Source organism: Ailuropoda melanoleuca, chromosome 3 (assembly GCF_002007445.2).
Source record: "Ailuropoda melanoleuca isolate Jingjing chromosome 3, ASM200744v2, whole genome shotgun sequence".
In the NCBI taxonomy this organism is placed as follows: domain Eukaryota; kingdom Metazoa; phylum Chordata; class Mammalia; order Carnivora; family Ursidae; genus Ailuropoda; species Ailuropoda melanoleuca.
In genome coordinates, this window is record NC_048220.1 from 26414681 (window position 1) to 26433457 (window position 18777).

The window sequence follows — 18777 nt, forward strand, 5'->3', positions numbered from 1 at the left end:
GGTGCTTTCATCATGTACCATGTTCTAACTTCTTCTGGCCATAGATAAATTAATAAATACTTAGGATTTTGGAAAACCATTATGTAACACCCCAAATAAAATAATCTCACTTCTATTCTTCCCAGTTTGAGGTCACCTAGAAAAAGCTAAAATGTAGAACTTTCCAATCATCTACAGAAATTTCACTAATATTTTCAAACTGGAAATTCATCTACAAAGTTTCTAACGTGACACATTTAAAGTTTTCTAAAAGTGTTTCCTCAACTACTCTAAAACAAAATATACTTTTAAAAACTAAAGAGCGAGGTAGGAGTATCAGGGTTATGAGAAGTCAACTTAATGAATGAGAAGTAGGAATGAGGGCACTATAAAAGCCCTGTCTGGGTGGTCAGAAAGTTGTGTGAAGTAACTCTTTTAATTTCTTTAGTGGGTTATATAAGCCCTTCTAGAAGAGCCTTATGTTCTCTAGGCCCAAACATCATCATCTGACCATAGTATTCGACTTCCACATTGATGCTCAATAGATTTTAAATCTACCCAGCTCAGGCCAACCTCTTCTCTTAGAAAACTGTACCTTGTTTGCTTAGTAGGATAATTCACTGCAACAAGAAATGCTGACCGTTCTCCCTGCATCTTCCCCCTACATTTCCACAAGGCAATCAACAGTATGGCCTTTCCCCGTCTTACCAATCCCCAGAGCTGTAGCCAGCCAAGCAGTTTAGCAACCCCGCTGTCCCCCAACATGGTCCCTTGTTGAGGTAACTCAAACAAAGCCTAAGAACATTATGGCAAGGAAACACTTAAGGTCATTTTCTTTAACATCTAGTGAAAACAAAACAAAAAAACATTTACATGGACTTGGAACATTCAAGTTCTTTTATTACAAAAGTCTATACAATGAAGTGCCAGACACAGCAATGCAATTATATTGGTGGTCATATGTATCTATATATTACTTGTATATAGATATACAGTTTTTACTTGTACCAAAGTAAAACTATCACAAACTGCCTAATTCTACCACCTACTGCTCAACTATAACACACAATACTGTCACACAGCGTGTAAGTGCTGCCATGCCACTGTATCTATTCTACCTGCAGCAAAACATGAACAGTGAATAACCAACACCATGAAGCAGCTGTTAATTCTAAAATGAAACCAGTCAGGCCACTGACTTATAAAAATATGGTACTCATATAGATTTAGCATTATAAAGAAGGAATATATTATTTAAAACATTTAAATAGTGCATATGGACATTTTTGCATGTGGTATATAAAACATTCATATAAAACAATATACAGTGCACATTAAATTAGATGTTTGGATATACTCCTGTCTGGAGACTGAAAGAAATTAAATGCACACTGCATGCTGGATTCAAATCAAAGTGATACTTCTTTTGGCATTTTCAATTTCATTTTTCTAGGTATACATTACAGATAACCTAGCTGTATCAAAAGGAAACCACACGAAAAGGGCTGGATTTAGTACTTTATTCCCCAACTACACGTTCACCACCAATGAACATTCCCTCCCCCACCCCAAAAAAGGCATTGCACACACAGGTGAAATGTGAAATCCTAGAAACACTACTTATTATCAAGCTACTTCATGTGCTTACTATGTAATAGTGCCAGAAGTCTGAGGTTCATGCTTCCCTCACTTGATTCAAGAATGTCGCAGAAGTCCCATTTTTATATGGAACTGTTAATATCAGCTAGTTAAGAAAGCCATGCATGAGTCAATGCATGCAAAACATGGGCACAAAGTGAGACACTCAACAATTCAAAAAAGCACCAGGAAAAAAATTAACACATTAAGCCTGACCAGAATATGCTGTTATTGACTATATTCTTAGCCCAAATAAAGTCACCAATCTGTGAAAATGATTATTAGAATGATACCAAAAAGGGACTTGAAGAAAAGCCATGCAAAGCCAAAGGAAAAAAGTTAAGCTTAGAGTATATGACAAGGGGCATACCACTACACAACTGCTCTAAACAGCATGTAACTGAGCAGAAGGGCTCCTGTTAGAGGATGTTTTCTTTATGGATTTTGCTGATTAAAAAAGAAAAAAAAAAATGATCCAACCCCCGGAAGGTACACATAAAAGTGCAGTGGTATAGCCCTTGTGAAGAAAAGATTTAATTCAGGCGTAATGAATCTTTTGCCAACTTAGGCCCATCTGACTGAACACACAAATCTGAGCACCATCAGTGTTCCTACATAGACACGGCTATTTTCTCACATTATCTGGAGGTGGGTAGGGGAAAAAATACAGGATCTGATCCAGAAGGAAAGTCACATCATCACCAGCTAATAAACAGTAACTGAGGAAACAAACAGTAACTTATGTCCCGTAGGCAGCATGTGATATGATTCAGTTCTGTGTATGATGTGTGGTGTGTGTTTTCACTATACTAATAAACAAGGTCACTTTTTGGTCTACCCTCTGTTCCTTCATCCAGGAGCTGTGTGACCACTGAATTGCAAAATTTTGCTAACATACTACCTGTGAGAAAGTGTCACTTTGGAAATTAAACAGAAATGTGTTCCACAGTAGGACTTGAAATTTCAGTTGATTTTGGTTTTCTAAGAAAACATAGGACATAGTTGCATATGTGCACATTTATAGGCTTTTCTTTCAAATTTTCAGTCATTCTGTAAGAAAAAGGCAACCGAAGATTCAACGTGAAGATGTTCCTCTCAATTTTCTTCAGTAATTAAAAAAATAATAATAAAGTTGGTGATAACAAAAAGCTTGTATCTCCAAAGTTCTTGAAGTTGAAAGAATAAAGTACTAGTCTTTTGCTAACAGGATGTATCTGTAGTACAAAACAATGAAGAAAACTGGATGTTTGCTAAAGGTGGAGAGGACAGTCTGTGGTTAATGTGGAACACCACGCTCCCTAGAGAGGGTCTACTTACCCTCCCATCTTTCTCTAGTGGCACCACAACCAAGTACAAAATGATACTCTCGGAGTGCCTGACAAAATAAACTCAAGTACCAGCCAAGTACACACGATGATAGCTTCAGGGAATACAACTGATTTTTATAATGTTTTCAAGGAGCATATTTTTATATGGATTTTGAAGAATCTTGTTTGCTGATAAGAACTTCAAGAAGCCTGAGTTTGGCTTTAATTTTCTTGTACTCCTTGTACTCCTCAAGCACTGGAACACGATCCTCTTTCTGGGCATTCCTAGGGTAGAAAATAAAATCTGTAATATTCTAGAGATCATCTGAAAAAGTCCCAGAAGCTGTCCTAATGTGAAACACAATGTTCCCAAATATAAATTCAAATAAAAAATTCCTCTGCAAGAAAAAAGATTACAGGACTAATTCCCCCCCCCATCCCCAAGGAACATTCTTAAAATATTTCTATTTTTGTTGAATTTCTCCATTGACAGATTAAATAATGCTATACATAACAATGATCATTGCAGAGAACTAAGAAGTACCCAAATATTTTAGTAAGATAAGCACTGCTAGACCCTGTTAGATCTATGAGTACATTAAGTGCCAGAGGGTTACAGCCAGTCATTTCATACATTTAGAAAGTACTTGAAAAATGCATTCTTACATTTTTTTTTAACTGTTTTCCCAACTATACAGAAGCCTCTCAAAGTAAACACATTTTGGAATTTGTAATATAGCTACTGGCTTGGTAACACTACCTTGTTACATAACACGGAAAAACTTTTCTGAGGCCTGAGATAATGCTCATTTCTGGCCACCATCTGACTTAGAATGTATTTCTCCTTAAAAAAAAAAAAAAGTTTTTCTTACTTTTAAAAGAGTTCCACGGTCGGCTGTGCTCCAGTTAGATAAAAGCACATGCCATACTGTATTCTGGAAGCCCACTGTTGACTGGTACCCTGTTACACATCTTAGAAATGGGAAACCTGGAATGGCCCAACATGCAGCCTAAGCAGCAACGGTCTAAGAATCCGCACTAAAACTAAGGATATACTGTATGGTGACTAACATAACATAATAAAAAATTATTATAAAAAAAAAAGAATCCAAACTAACTGAGAATACCAGTCATGTTACAGGAACCTTTCTAAAAGGAAAAACAGGGGTACCTGGGTGGCTTAGTCGGTTAAGCATCCGACTCTTGACTTCGGCTGGTTGTGATCTCGGGGTCATGAGATCTAGCCCCATACTGGGCTCCATGCTCAACAGGGAGTCTGCTTGAGATTCTTTATCCCTCCCTCTCCCCCTCCCCCTTCTCTCTCTCTAAAAAATAAATAAATCTTTAAAAAGAATAAAAAAAAAATAAAAGGAAAACATCTTATTTCACAAACACTTCCAAAAAGGTGAGAATGTAGAATTCAAAAACACAATGCAAATGCCACTCAACCAAGCCTCCTAGCACAACTCTGAAATATTCTATCAGCTTACTCTACTTCTGTCGTTTTCTTGCCGTTAATAGCAGGCCTTCAAAGTAAAAAGACAGGTTTTCTACTTTTATTTTCAATGGTAGTATCCTTACATGCACAATTTATTTCTATTCCTATATATTCCCTTGATTTAGCCTATGGGCACCTGTAAGCTCAAGGAGAAAGAAGACTCAATTTTGTGATGTTCAACAAACCTTCCATTCTGTTGATAAAATGCTTCTTCAAATTCCCGTAACGTTTTGCGTAGTTTCTTTTTTTCAGCTCTGGCTTTCCAAAGTTGTTCCAGTAATTCAGGCCTAAAATTTAAATGGGAAGAAAACATTACTGAAAGAGCACTGTAGTTCTTAGCAGGGGTTCAAACCCTGGCTGCAAACTAAAGTCAGCTAGGGAGAATTCAGAATATACCAACACCTAATCTACAGCCCAGACCAACAAAATGTAGGAATAGCTGCAGGTAGGGCTCTACATCAGTATTTAAAAAAAAAAAAAAAAAAATTCCCCCCAGGTGATCTTAAAGTGAAGCCAAGGCTACTGTGGAAAACAATATGGAGGTTGCTCAAAAAATTAAAAACAGAAGTACCATATGATGATCCTGTATTTCCACTACTAGGTATTTACCCAAAGAAAACAAAAACATTAATTCGAAAAGATGTATGTACCCCTATGTTTATTGCATCATTATTTATACAGCCAAGATATGGAAGCAGCCCAAGTGCCCATCAAAAGATGAATGAAGAAGATGTGGTATACACATACATACACACACACACACATACATACACACACACACACACACACACACACACTGCAATATTACTTGGCCATAAAAAAAGAATGAAATCTTCCCATTTCCAACAACATGGATGAACCTAGAGGGTATAATGCTAAATGATTTAAGCCAGAGAGAGAAAAACAAATTTCCTATGATTTCACTTACATGTGGAATTCAGAAAACAAAACAATAATGGTCTCATTAATACAGGGAATACACTGGGTGGCTGTAAGGGAGGGTCTGGGTGGGGGTCTAGGTAAAATAGGTAAAAGGGATTGGGAGGCACAAACTTCTAGTATAAAGTAAATAAGTCACAGAGATGAAAAGTACAGCACAGGGAATATAGTCAATAATACTGTAGTAACATTGTATGTGACTACACTTAACTGTGATGAGCATTGAGTAATATATAGAATTGTTGAATCAACAATACTGTATATCTGAAACTAATAACATTATATGTTAATTATACTTTAATTAAAAAAAAGTGAAGCCAGGGCTGAAGACCACCATCATATATCGTTATCAGGGAAAGAAGCTGATAGAGAATAAACATAACTCTCAACTGGCTCCAGCATTCTGTTATGAAACAAATGTCAGATTTTAGTTTCTTTAATTTTTAAAACACACTAATGTTTAATAAAGACAATGTGAATGACAACATCTATAAATCGCACCCTTTAAGAAAAGTATGTCTCTTAAGCACACATTAATTCCCTCCAAGTGCTTGATTATTTAACATTGATTTTCTATACAAATAGATTAAAAAAAAAAACAAAAAAAACCACAAACCAGCATACATACATAGAAGCTGCTCGAGTACTTGACAGTCGGAGATCCAGAGCCAGTTTTTCTTGATTTTCTTCAACATCAGATTCAGAGTTTTCCAATGAAGACTGTGCCTGTACAGCAGTTTTCAAGATATCAGTTAGCTCAGAGGACAGGGTAACACCATCTTCTTCTTCTTCCTAAAAAGATATCAAACAGATAAACAGGCCATGACTCTCAACTTTTTCTTTAAGAAGGCTATCAGAGAATGATTTCTCTTAAGGATTACCTTGATTTCTTCAAAAAAATGGGCAGTTTCTCCTTCTATGATTGGTTGTAACATCTGACCCCTTCGCTTGGAAGATGGAGATCCCTATAACAATCAACATGGTTTCACTTTAAATATTTAAAGCATTCAAAGAAAGTTTCATTCACTATGGAACAGATACTAAACCTTACTCTCAAAATCTTAACCGTATGATTTAAATTTTTTAAGGAATTTCTCAGTAAATTCATTTTTGCTTATGTTTTCTTGTTATGTGAGCACATAAATGCTAAATGATCACTTATGTCTGGATAGTCTAAAAGAGCTCATTCAATAAATAAAAAATAAGGTATGACATGTAATTTTATTCAGAACATTTTCCTTTTTAACAAAAGCTGTCAACTTTGTCTCAGACACCTTTAAACTCCTTTTTAAAAGTAACAGTTTCACTGAGATATAATCCACATACAATAAAATTCACTCCTTTAAAGTGTACAATTTCGTGGTTTTTAGTATATTCATAAAGTTGTGCAACCATCACCGCTAATTCTAAAATAGCTCATCACCCCAAAACAAACTGTACTTATTAGCTATTAACTCATTTGCCCTCTCCCCTGTCCCTTGGCCAACACTAATCTGTCTCAATGGGCTGGCCTATTATAGGTATTTCACATAAATGGAATCACACAATATACGGCCTTTTGTATTTTGTTTCTCTCGCTTAGCATAATGTTCTTAAGGTTTACTCGTTGTAGCACATATCAGTACTTTCATTCCTTTTTTTAAGGCTAATATTCCATTATATGGAAATAACACATTTTGTTTATCCATCAGTTCCTGCACATTTAGGTTTTTTTCTACATTTTAGCCATTATGAATGATGCTGCTATGAATGTTTGTGTACAAGTTTTCGTGTAGACATGTTTTCAATTCTCTCAGGCATATATCTAGGAGGAAAATTTGCTAGGTCAGATGATAACCCTATGTTTAATCCTTTGAGGAACTGTCAAACTGTTTATCAAAGTGGCTGCACCATTTTATATTCACCAGCGGTGTGTAATGTAAGCATTCCAATATCTCCACATCCTGCCAACACTGTTATCTTTTCTCATTAAAGCATTATACCCTAGTCGGTATAAAGTGGCATCTGAATGTGGTTTTATTTCCATTTCCTAATTACTAATGATGATTATCTTTTCATATATTTAATGGCTATTTATATATCTTCTCTGGAGAAATGTGTATCAAATCCTTTGCCCAATTTTTTTTAAAAAAAGATTGATTTATTTTAGAGAGCACAAGCAAGCAAGTAGGGGGAGAGGCAGAGGGAGGAGAATCCTGAAGCTAAGTGCAGAGCCTGAAATGGGGCTCCATCCCAGGACCCTGAGATCATGACCTGAGCTGAAATCAAGGGTCAGCTGCTTAACCAACTGAGCTACCCAGGCACCCCTCCCCAATTTTTAATTGGGTTATTAATCGTTTTATTACTGAACTGAAAGAGTTCTTTGTATATTCTAGATGCCAGTCCCTTATGAGATATGTGATTTGCAAACGTTTTCTCCCATTCTGTGGGTTGTCTTTTCACTTTCTGAAATGTCCTTTCATGCACAAAACTTTTTAATTTTGATTAGGTGCAATTTATTTATTTTTGTCAGTGTTTTTAGTGTCATATCCAAGAAAACACTGCCTAATTCATGGTCACAAAGATTTAATCTTCTATTTCCTATGAGTTTTTTAGTTTCAGTTCTTAAATTTAGATCAGTGAACCATTCTGAGTTAAATTTTGTGTCAGATAAGGGTCTACATTCATCTTTTTTGCATATGAATACCCAACTGTCCCAACATAATTTGTTGAAAATATTATTCGGGATTTCTGTACCAAACTGTCTTGGCTTAACTTTTATACCTCAAATTTCTCTGCATGATAGTCCTATTTAGGAGTCTTTAAGATCTAGCAATACTTGCTACAGCTTCAGTTTATTAAAAACAAATCTGTGGAGTTCCAAAATGGTTTTCATAAAGAAATTCAAAGACTATTTGAATCTGAATTATGAATATGTCAATGATCACAAAAATGCCTTGTAATCAAAGGATAAAATCTGTATTAAATAAACTGTCTTATGTACAAAGAATATAACCTATACAGGATTCCTTGTTCAAAAAAACCTGATTATATGTAAATCAAATACTGCTGGGATGACCAACTAAAAAAACAGCCATTTAAAAAGAATGTTTATATGAGGGTTAGATAAAAAATGTTCAGAAGGCCAAAGTGAACCTTTTTTTAAAAAAATTTTTATTATGTTATGTTAGTGAACCTTCTAATAATGAGTAGTCAGGTAGTCAAAGCCCGAAAGAAACCCCCATGCAAGTGGCTATCGATCTAAAAATGACCTTGCATGCCTAAGCAAACCATACTTCCAGTGAATTAATTCCTAACAAGATGGTCCAGAATGGGCTACATGCTGTTTTCTATTTGAGCCTGAGAGAAATCTAGAGTCCTACTACCTATTGGTTAATTTGGAGACAGCACTTGATTTGCACCTAAGTATTAGAGTTTTCATTTTTCTCTAAAAAGGTACACAAATGTAAATAAGCATTATTTTGATACTTCATTAAAAAAGATGAACTTTAAAAAAAAACACATCAAAAACTAACGATATACAATACAGTGGCTAACATAATAAAAAACATAATAAAAAAAACATAATAAACATAATAAAAAAATAAAACATAATAAAATAATAAAACATAATTTAAAAAAATCAGTTTATTAGCTCGTGCACTTAAATCATCATGACAGCCGTCACAAAACTGTTGTCTTTTCAAACACAAGAATTTAAATTGAAACAAACTATGCCAGGGTCTGAAATATGTTTTTTGGGTTTTTTTTAATTCCACAAGGTAGATGACCCTGGGCATATATCACTCCTTAGCCCCAGTTTCATCATCTGTGAAATGAGGCTATCATCTGCTAACTGTTGTGACTTGTCAGGTTTTAATGACATCTTCTTCATTTAATGATACACATAAAATGCTTTTACAGGTGCCTGGGAGATGGTAGGTAGGCACTGATTATTAATTGCCTATTCTTTTAAAAGCAGTAACCTCACCTTACAAATACAATTCTTGCTACCTTAGCTGTGTATTTCTCCAGTATACCATCACAATAATATTTTTTAAAGGGTAGGTCCTGGTAAAATGAACTAGATAAATCTTTGTGTGCTTTACTCACAAGAACAGGAGTGATGCTAGCTCTTGTCAGCATCTGTTTTACAAGTCTGTACCTCTCATAGAGAGGTTTCACAATGTGCCTTTCTTCCCTGGTCACCTAAAGTAAGAAAAATGGAAATTACCTAGTCATCAGAAATTTTAATTGTCGAAAACATTAGGCAACATGACTTTCTCCCAATTTTTAAGAAGTTATTTTAAATAAGCAGACAATCTCCAAAATGAAGGAAACAATGCTCTATAAATCAGCTCTGAAGATGTGGGCCACAAAAGGAATTTGTGCTCTTTATTAAGGTAGAAAATCAATTCTCTTTAGCAAGAGAGACATTTACCGGCCTTCCGTGTTGACTTTCATAGTAAAGAAGACTTTTTTGGAGAGAAGTTTTCTCTTCTATCAAATGATCTTTTGTCATTTTCTAGAATTTAAAAGAAAAAAACAAAACACTCTCATTGGCACCATCATTATTTTCCTCAATCCCACAGTGTAATTAGGGTGAAAGGGCAGCCTATCACCACTCCAGCCTAGGCTAACAAAAAAACAGCCTTTCCTTACAAATTTGCACACAATAGTTTTCTGTCTCCTGTAAAATCTGGTCTCCCAGTAACAGATATCCACTCTCCTTGGTGGCTTACTTGTATTTTATCTGAACAAATTATGTATACCAGCTTAGTATCCTTGGATAACTACTTAAACTCTTTTTATCCTATAAATCAGTATTTCTACTAAATAATTAAGAAAATCTGGCAGCAGTATAGTGGAAAGATCCTGAAAAAGTATGACACTGCCAATGTGTGACCTAGACTTCCAATCTATGACCTCCATTTTCCTTCCTATGATACTTTCTTTATACTGCAATACTCACCCACTACCTTTTAGTACTCTCAATTACAAAGGAGGAAGGACATCCCAAATTTATTTGCCTATTTGCCCAAAGAACCTTCCCACCTTTGTTCCACTGGACCACCTTTTAATATCGCAATGAACCAGTGTTTCACAGAATACCCTTTTGAATCTAGACCAAATAAACTCTCTACTTATTCCCAGGATTAGATAATACTGCCTTGTTTCTCACCAGAGTGGAATAAAGGTTAAAAAAAATTCACTGGATGATATCTTCCTATAACAAATACAACTTTAAATTATGTACATCCAGTAAAGGATAGCTAGGAGTAAACTGTAAAACACTGTGATTTCAACCTCAAGCTTGCTCCTTAAACCCTAGGACAGTGAATCTGAATAAAGCCAATCCAATCAAAATCATTTCTAGAAAAAGGGGTAGAGAGAGGGGAATGGAGGTTGGTTGATCTAACACAAAACTGAAAAACAAGAAAAACTGAGGGAAGGCAGTGATTAAAATTTCTAATCCAACCCTGTTCAATGGAGATAAGCACTCCAATATTTATTTATTTATTTGTTTGTTAAATTTATTTATTTGACAGAGAGAGAGCACAAGCAGGGGGTGCAGCAGCAGAGGGAGAGGGAGAAGCAGACTCCCTGCTGAGTAGAGAGCCCGACGAGGGGCTCGATCCCAGGACCCCAGGATCATGACCCAAGCTGAAGGCAGACGCTTAACCGACTGACCCACCCAAGCGCCCCAAACACTCCAATATTTAAACCATGAAAGAGGTGTACTCCGTTGTCAAGACAGGAACAAACATCAGGGCTCATCACTGCCTAGACAAAAGTTCACATGAGACCATCTCTGTATTCTCCCAGCAAACCTCATCTGATAAATAATCTGGGTTGCCAAGTGCTTTGACCAGGACTGCCCTAAGCATGGGCTTTGAGTAATGGTTCTTCAAAAATATTCATTTATTCAATCCTCACAATAACCATATTGTTAGTATTTTAATGGACATAATCATACCCATATAAGTCATAGGACAGTTGAAGGGACTCGGGCAGAATGCAAATAATATGAGTCAGGGCCTAGCAAAAGCTAAGAGCTCAATATATGTAACTATCAAGATACAAGGCCAAGATTCAAGTTCAGTTATGTTTAGGTCTTTACACACTCATCTTGCCAACTGTCTCCAATATAAATGAACAGATCAGGATTCTAGTAAAACTTTTTTTCTTTTTTAAGATTTTATTTCTAAAGTAATCTCTACACCCAACACGGGGCTCAGAACTCACAACCCCGAGATCAAGTGTCACATGCTCTACCAACTGAGCCAGCTAGGTGCTCCTTCATTTTACCATTGTGACTCACTCCCAGAAAGACTGGCCATTTCTGGTGTGCAGATAAAAACATGTTGTTTACCTACAAAACTGGGGAGCAGACTCAGGCCAGTAAGATTACTACACATCTCTCTCTATGCCACTGGGGTAATTATTTTTTTTCAGGGACTCTAAAGGCTAGTCTGGGCAAAAAGCACAGCTCAAGATTACTTTGATATCTTCTGGAAGACACCGTTCAACACGTTTTTCTTTCAGTCTTTTCAGAATAAGTTCAAGTGTTGCTTCCTTAGATGGCTTCTTCTCCTTCTGAATGACCCTGGATTCATCTTCATTCTCTTCATCTTCATGGTCTAGAGAAGAGCCAAAGCTTTTTGGAAGAGTGTTACTACGTGGGCGTGTCTGAGGTACAAATTCTCCATCAGAGCTTTTGTGTTTTGCATCTACATTTCAGAACCAAGAGGACAAACAGATCAGTAATAATGATTTTGCTAAGGATGTAAAAGAGTAATAAGCAAGATATACAACAGAAAAGTGGACATTAACAGCACAAAGGCTCAGCTATATCAAGATTATATGAAACACTGAAATTCTATATATGGCAAGCTATACCATTCATTCTTTCAATGATAATTCATAGAAAGCCTTACCATAAAGTAAGATTCTCTGGTAAGCATTGGTGATACAGTAGTTAACAAAGAGACATAGTCCCTGTTTTCATGGAGCATATATTCAAGGAAATAAAAACAGAAACCAAGTAACCAGATTCATAAAATAATTTCAAAGAATGCTAAGTGCTATAAAAGAAGAGAACACAGGATGGTGTCACAGTACTAAAAGGAATGTACCTTTAGGGAAAAGCAACTACATTTAATGGACTGAAAAAGGACTTTCTGAGATGGGGACATCCTAGGTGAACACGGAAGCAGCAGCAGCAAATGAAGCATAGAAGATTTAGGGGAACAGCATTCCTCCCCAGTTGAAGCAATACCCAGTGCAAAGGCCCTGAAGCTCGGCATGTTTAAGGAACAGAAAAGAGTGGAATGTGATAAAATGGGTTAAGGGCACAGTAGGCAAGGAAACGAGGCAACTAAGGATCTATATAATCTCAGATCTACATGATCACTACTTCCTCCCCATTGTTAGGCATTTATTCGAAGTTAAAAGGGAAGCTCACTGAAGGCTTTGAAGATAGTTAACAGAGTTTTTAAAAAGATAATCCTGGCTGCTATGCAGAGAATGAACTGTGAGACAAGAAAAGTGAAGAAAATTGGAAAATTAGTTAAGAGACTAATGCTTGTCAATTTAATACACCCATCAGTAACACATTCAAGGTAATGATTTTCACAAATGGTTGGAAACTGGCATTAAACAAGGAAATCCTTAATAGAATTATAGGGGAAAATTCTAAAGAGGTAAGGAAACTTATTTTAACCACAGGGATGTAAACTCAATGACAACAAGGACACTGTCTTATCCACCGCTATAGGCTCAGGTGTCTACAAGTACTTGGTACTTAATGATAGAAAAATTTTGTTGAATAAATTCAAATGAATATACCAAAATGTGATGCTCCAGATTATAAACCCATAGTTGGTACAGATAATTTTTTAAGTATTAACAATTACTAAAAAGCATGGTGATTAAACACCCATGAAGTAAATAGAACTTAGCAGCTGCTGTACTGAGCCAATACCCAATAACATAGACCTAGTTTTTATTTAAAGAAGACCTACCGTTTTTAGTCTCTACAGTATAAACAGTTTATTATGATAGTCTTAGATTACATACCCATCAAAAAATTCTTTTTTTTTTTTTTAAAGATTTTATTTATTTATTTGACAGAGATAGAGACAGCCAGCGAGAGAGGGAACACAAGCAGGGGGAGTGGGAGAGGAAGAAGCAGGCTCATAGTCGAGGAGCCTGATGTGGGGGCTCGATCCCATAACGCCGGGATCACGCCCTGAGCCGAAGGCAGACGCTTAACCGCTGTGCCACCCAGGCGCCCCCCATCAAAAAATTCTTAATGAAATACCTACCAAAAAACAAAACTGCTTAATATTTGAACTGTTTTTCAGATAAACTTTTTAATATCCCCTATGAATATATAATCTAGGGCACTTTTTTTTTTTAATAATAATTTTTTTTTATATTATGTTACTCACCATACAGTACATCCCTAGTTTTTGATGTAAAGTTCCATGGTTCATTACTTGCTATGTATAACACCCAGTGCACCATGCAATAACGTCTAGGGCACTTTTCAAAAGAATATTACCAATAGAAACACCAGAAAGATATATGGAAGAATACAGTACTACAATTTTGACCACAACTAATAAAAGAACAAAAGGAAACCTTTATTTTTGCCAAACAGCGTCTCAGATTTAAAATTATCAAAAATTATAACCATAATTCTCATAGAATAATTCTATTAATTCATGTCATAGAATTATTAATTATACAATTCTCATGTAATGAGAATACCATAATAATACTGTTTAAAGCAAACATATTATAAAAACAATAAATTTCCTACCTTTAATTTGCTTCCGCAGTTTGGTAAGCTCTGTCATCCATTTTAATACCTTTGGATTGGCTGCAATATCACTGTAGGAGGGCTAAAAAATTAAGGAACACTGACACCTCTGTGGTAAGCGGCAATTGTTAATTGATGCCCAAATAATATTTTACAGTTCCCAAAACAGAGATTTCATTCAATCCTTACTTCATCTTATCTTATTTGAAGTAGACAGAAGGGGATATCAAGTAAAGCTCTCTCAGAGCAGACTCTAGAAACTGACGACAGTTAGATTTGAATACAGGTCTTCTGATTCAAAGTATAGGACTCCTGCCACTTCACATGTTCTAATTGTTAAACATTTTCCCCCTCCGTCCCATCCCTTCCTTCCCGTTCCCCCTTGCTTTTTGTGGTTTTTGAGGAAGCAGAAATAGCATTCACGTGATTTGTCCATGTAAAGTATTTCCTTTAAAAATTATACAAGCTTTTTTACCAACTGAAATATAAAGATGCGCTGGTGACAATACTGGCCTGGAAATGAGACAGCTTAGGATCTCTATCATTTCAGATCTACATGATCACTACTTCTCTGCACACCTCAACTTCATTGTCTAAGGGAAGAGATGGACTAATGCTCTCCAAAGAAACTCCTCCCAGTTCCAACAGATCTATCAAACCCTGGACAATGCCACGAACTTACTTTACTGTTTCTTTCCCTTTCAAACTGTTCCTCAAATTGTCTAATTTTTTTCTGAAGTTTCTTGACCAACTGATACGGTGTTCTTTCTTCTCTTTTTTCATCTTTTGAACTGAAGGATGATCTTCGAATCCTGAATTAAAACAAGAGTGTTAGCTAAAATTTCAAGTTATTACAGATGGTAGCTAGACCTATCAAGGGGTTCATTTCAATGTACAAAACTATCAAATGACTATGATGTACACCTGAAACGAACAGAATTTTTTTTAATTTTATTTTTAAGTTAGCTCTATACCCATAGTGGGGCTTGAACCTACAACCTTGAGATCAAAAGTTGCCCACTCTAGGGGCGCCTGGGTGGCACAGCGGTTAAGCGTCTGCCTTCGGCTCAGGGCGTGATCCCGGCGTTATGGGATCGAGCCCCACATCAGGCTCTTCTGCTGCGAGCCTGCTTCTTCCTCTCCCACTCCCCCTACTTGTGTTCTCTCTCTCGCTGGCTGTCTCTATCTCTGTCGAAAAAATAAAAAATAAAAAAAAAAATCTTTTAAAAAAAAAAACAAAACAAAACAAAAGTTGCCCACTCTACCAACTGAGCCAGAAAGGCACCCGGAAAGTAAGAGAATATTGTAGGTCAATTATATTTCAAAAAAAACCGAAGAAGTTACCTGGTCAAAAAAATTTTTTTCAAGTTACTGACACTATGACTCTTACCACCCTGATATAACAATGCCACTTCCAAGAAGCAAATCTTTAAAGTAAAAATTAAGTCCCTAACACTAAAGGATAGGTAGTGTAAAAAAAACGAAAAAATACAAAACCAAAACCAAACCTTACACTATAGTTTTAGAGACCACACCATTAGCTAACACAAGTACTGTTGAAAACAATGTATAATCACTCAAAAGTTGTTTGGACAAAGGCAGAAAAGAAACAAAGATGCCCAGCAGCTCAGAATTCATTTTGTGTTCAAACTGCAAAGGAAAGGTTTTGACATTCAGAATCAATTTAAAGTGTTGACAATAGAAACATTAGGAATTGGTGAGTTCCACTTGCTGCTTCCCTTCCAGAGTCTGTATTTCAGTCATAGGTGAAAAAATGATTATGTACACTGTGAGGAAATGTCTATTAGAAAGCAAACCTCTACACCTCAATGAACTCAGAATTTACAAGCCCTCTCCAAAAAATTAACAAAAAGTTTTTCATGATACAGGGGGAAAAGCTTGGAACTGCAGGTCTGGAGGATTAAACCTTTCAAAGGATCTGGTGACATAATAAGACTCGCCTCTCCTAAGTATATAAAAATAATGTACCTAGTAAAAGAAAGTGCCTTAGATGAGGAATCCAGTGTTTCTGGATCATGTAGGAAACGCTGGCTTTGCCCAAAATCTAAACTACGATGTGATAATACTGGAGGACAGTCCTCTTCCAGGGGGTGATGATTCATTCTTCCAGCTTGTGGAGAGAGCTGAGCTTCTCCAGACTCAGAGTCCTCCTGCCAAGACTTAAAAGCAGGAAATGGCTCTGTAAAATAAACACAAAGAATAGTACCATGGGTCTCTTGGTTCCACATAGAAAAAAAAGTCACACAATTATCAGCTGTATTTTCTTTAAATCATATCATTATGTGGTGGTTCATATAGTATTTATTATATACTTAAAACAAGGGATACAGGGTCTTCGTAAAGCTTACTATAGTTTTTAATTTTCTATGCTTTTTTTTTTAGCTCAGAGTTCTATTTTCCCATAAAGAGTTATATCTTAAATTTCTGAACCCAGTCACAAAGCAAGAAAGGACACTGTCAAGCTCTTTATAAAGTTATACTAGATATTATTTTTCAAGTGCTGTTTTATAAATAGTAAACACAAAACCTCAATAGCTGCCAGGTGAATAAACAAACTATCACTGTCAAGTGACTATATTAAAAGTGGAAGTAAGCTATTCCCTGTGCTATTCACAACACTCACCAAATGGAGCTCTCTGACCCCAAAGGAATTCTTAACATTTCCAAATGAGCAGCTAACTCACCTGACAGCACCTGGCCTCTAACATTAAATTATGGTTGTTATTTTCTATTATAGGATTTCTTCTTTTTAAATTACAGGATTTCTATATTTAATATATATCTTAGTAATTAAACAGTCAACAGTATTATCAAGACAAAAATTAACAGCACTAGACCTTAAGCACACTTATCTTACTGGAGTTAACCTGTATGTTCTCAAATGAACCCACGTCAATATAGTTGATGTCTGTGCCCATGTAAGGTTTGATTACATACAGAACACATACAGATAAACGTACAATCCACAAATACACTCCAAATACAAAAATACAAGTACCACTGGAATCCAAAAGGGGGAAAAACTTTTCCATCAACACATTAACTTTATACTACAATTTAAAACTTTGATGTACGACTATTAACAATAGCAAAAGTAAGTTTTTAAGTATTTTTGGATGCAAAGATGGCTTGACAGTGTCAAAAATCAAGACTGCTATTTTCTTTTTCTTCACACAATAGCTAAGGATTGCTACTTTAGTAATTTAGTTTAACTTCATATATTAGCAATTTAAAGCATTACATAATTTTTCCAGGGTAATAAGAACATAATTTAGTTAGTTTTTAAAGCCCATATCAATCTGATAACTAAAAATTGGGTACAAAGCGTGCAATCCCACATTAAGCCCAGCAATAAAGTATTTCCAAAGCAACCCTTGTACCTGCTTCCCAGCAAATAACTGGTAATAAACATTTTTTGAGAAACCACCTGTTTTAAGAGGAAATTAACAAAAACAATTATTTCTGGGTATCATTTTTAACCCAGAACACTTTTCCTAATATATGGGGACAGCAGGAGAAGGGCTCATAAAAAGGCAAACAAAGTGAACCATCAAAAGGCAAAAAACTAAACTATGGTGAACCATACTTACCCTCCCCATCTCTCTGCAGATGCATTGTTTTGAAATCAATGAGGGGGAAAGTGATAGGGCATGACGCTAATAAAATGGAAAAAATGGCAAAAAATACTAAAGTGAACACACAGCACAGTCAGAACAAACCATACACATAACTAACACAAAGCCAAAGATACCAAAAACATTTCCCTAAAACCAGTTAGGCGTTCTGCTCAAAAACTTTATTCAAAGAAATTACTACTAACCAAACTTTAAAAACAAACACAAACATGTATTTCCATTTCAGCAAGCAAGGCAAAAAAAAAAAAAAAATCAAAGTAGTGCTGTTTTATTAAAACTCAAACATAAAACTGAAGAAATGGAAACTCTTAACCAAGTACTGTTTGAACCTTTTCAATTTAATTCATTTGACAGAAAAGTATCTCCCTTAGTTTGTTCTTTGAAAAGATCCTACTTGTATTTTATTCAAGAGTTTTAGCAGGAGAGAATCTGAAGGAAAGATATTGCCCACTTCTATTAAAAGCCAAAACCTTTTGATTGGCTGCTACAAATTCATGCTGCTGGTGGACGTGTGCTACCTGCTTGCCAACTGCATTCTGCTGACTATCATTTGAGCAATACAAAACACAAAACCCTCATACTAAGGAAGAGGGAGGTGGACTTCTATTTGGAGTGACCCCACTTCTCTTTTAAGAGTCACATCAAACAAGGTAGGTCTCTGATTCCAAGGTATCTAGGGTCTAAAGTAATTTGGCCCCTTAAGGAAGACTTTCATTATATCCTAATTCCTAGATATAGAAAATCAATCTTTGTATTGGTGGCAAAGTTGGAAGGAACAACATAGTCTGCTAACAGCCACTCTTCCGAGCACATACAGGTTCATGGCTGAGAAGGTCACTCAAATGTCTACTACCACGTGCTCTCTGAAAGTTACTGACCCTTATTCCTGTAAAAGCCAGCAGGAGGCCTATGTGGATTTGTCACACCTGTTGAGCCAGGTTTATAACAGGTGAG

General features: G+C 35.9%; 1 protein-coding gene across 9 annotated transcripts in view; it reads right to left on the reverse strand.

Moving 5' to 3' along the window:
• Positions 1-847: 847 nt before the first annotated feature.
• Positions 848-18777, reverse strand: part of FAM13B (family with sequence similarity 13 member B) — a 76440-nt gene continuing 58510 nt past the window's right edge. For 5 of the 9 annotated variants that reach the window (XM_034656066.1, XM_011229268.3, XM_034656064.1 and 2 more), the window contains 11 exons: positions 17779-17844; positions 16157-16367; positions 14850-14979; positions 14168-14249; positions 11842-12071; positions 9782-9865; positions 9454-9549; positions 6243-6326; positions 5990-6153; positions 4608-4709; positions 848-3209 (listed from right to left, as the gene is read on the reverse strand). In XM_034656066.1, the coding sequence (XP_034511957.1) occupies positions 3086-3209; positions 4608-4709; positions 5990-6153; positions 6243-6326; positions 9454-9549; positions 9782-9865; positions 11842-12071; positions 14168-14249; positions 14850-14979; positions 16157-16367; positions 17779-17844 (1373 nt within the window). In that variant the 3' untranslated portion in view covers positions 848-3085. The remainder of the gene's footprint in view (positions 3210-4607; positions 4710-5989; positions 6154-6242; positions 6327-9453; positions 9550-9781; positions 9866-11841; positions 12072-14167; positions 14250-14849; positions 14980-16156; positions 16368-17778; positions 17845-18777) is intronic. The other 4 variants (XM_011229270.3, XM_011229267.3, XM_034656063.1 and 1 more) reach the window with 3 other exon arrangements.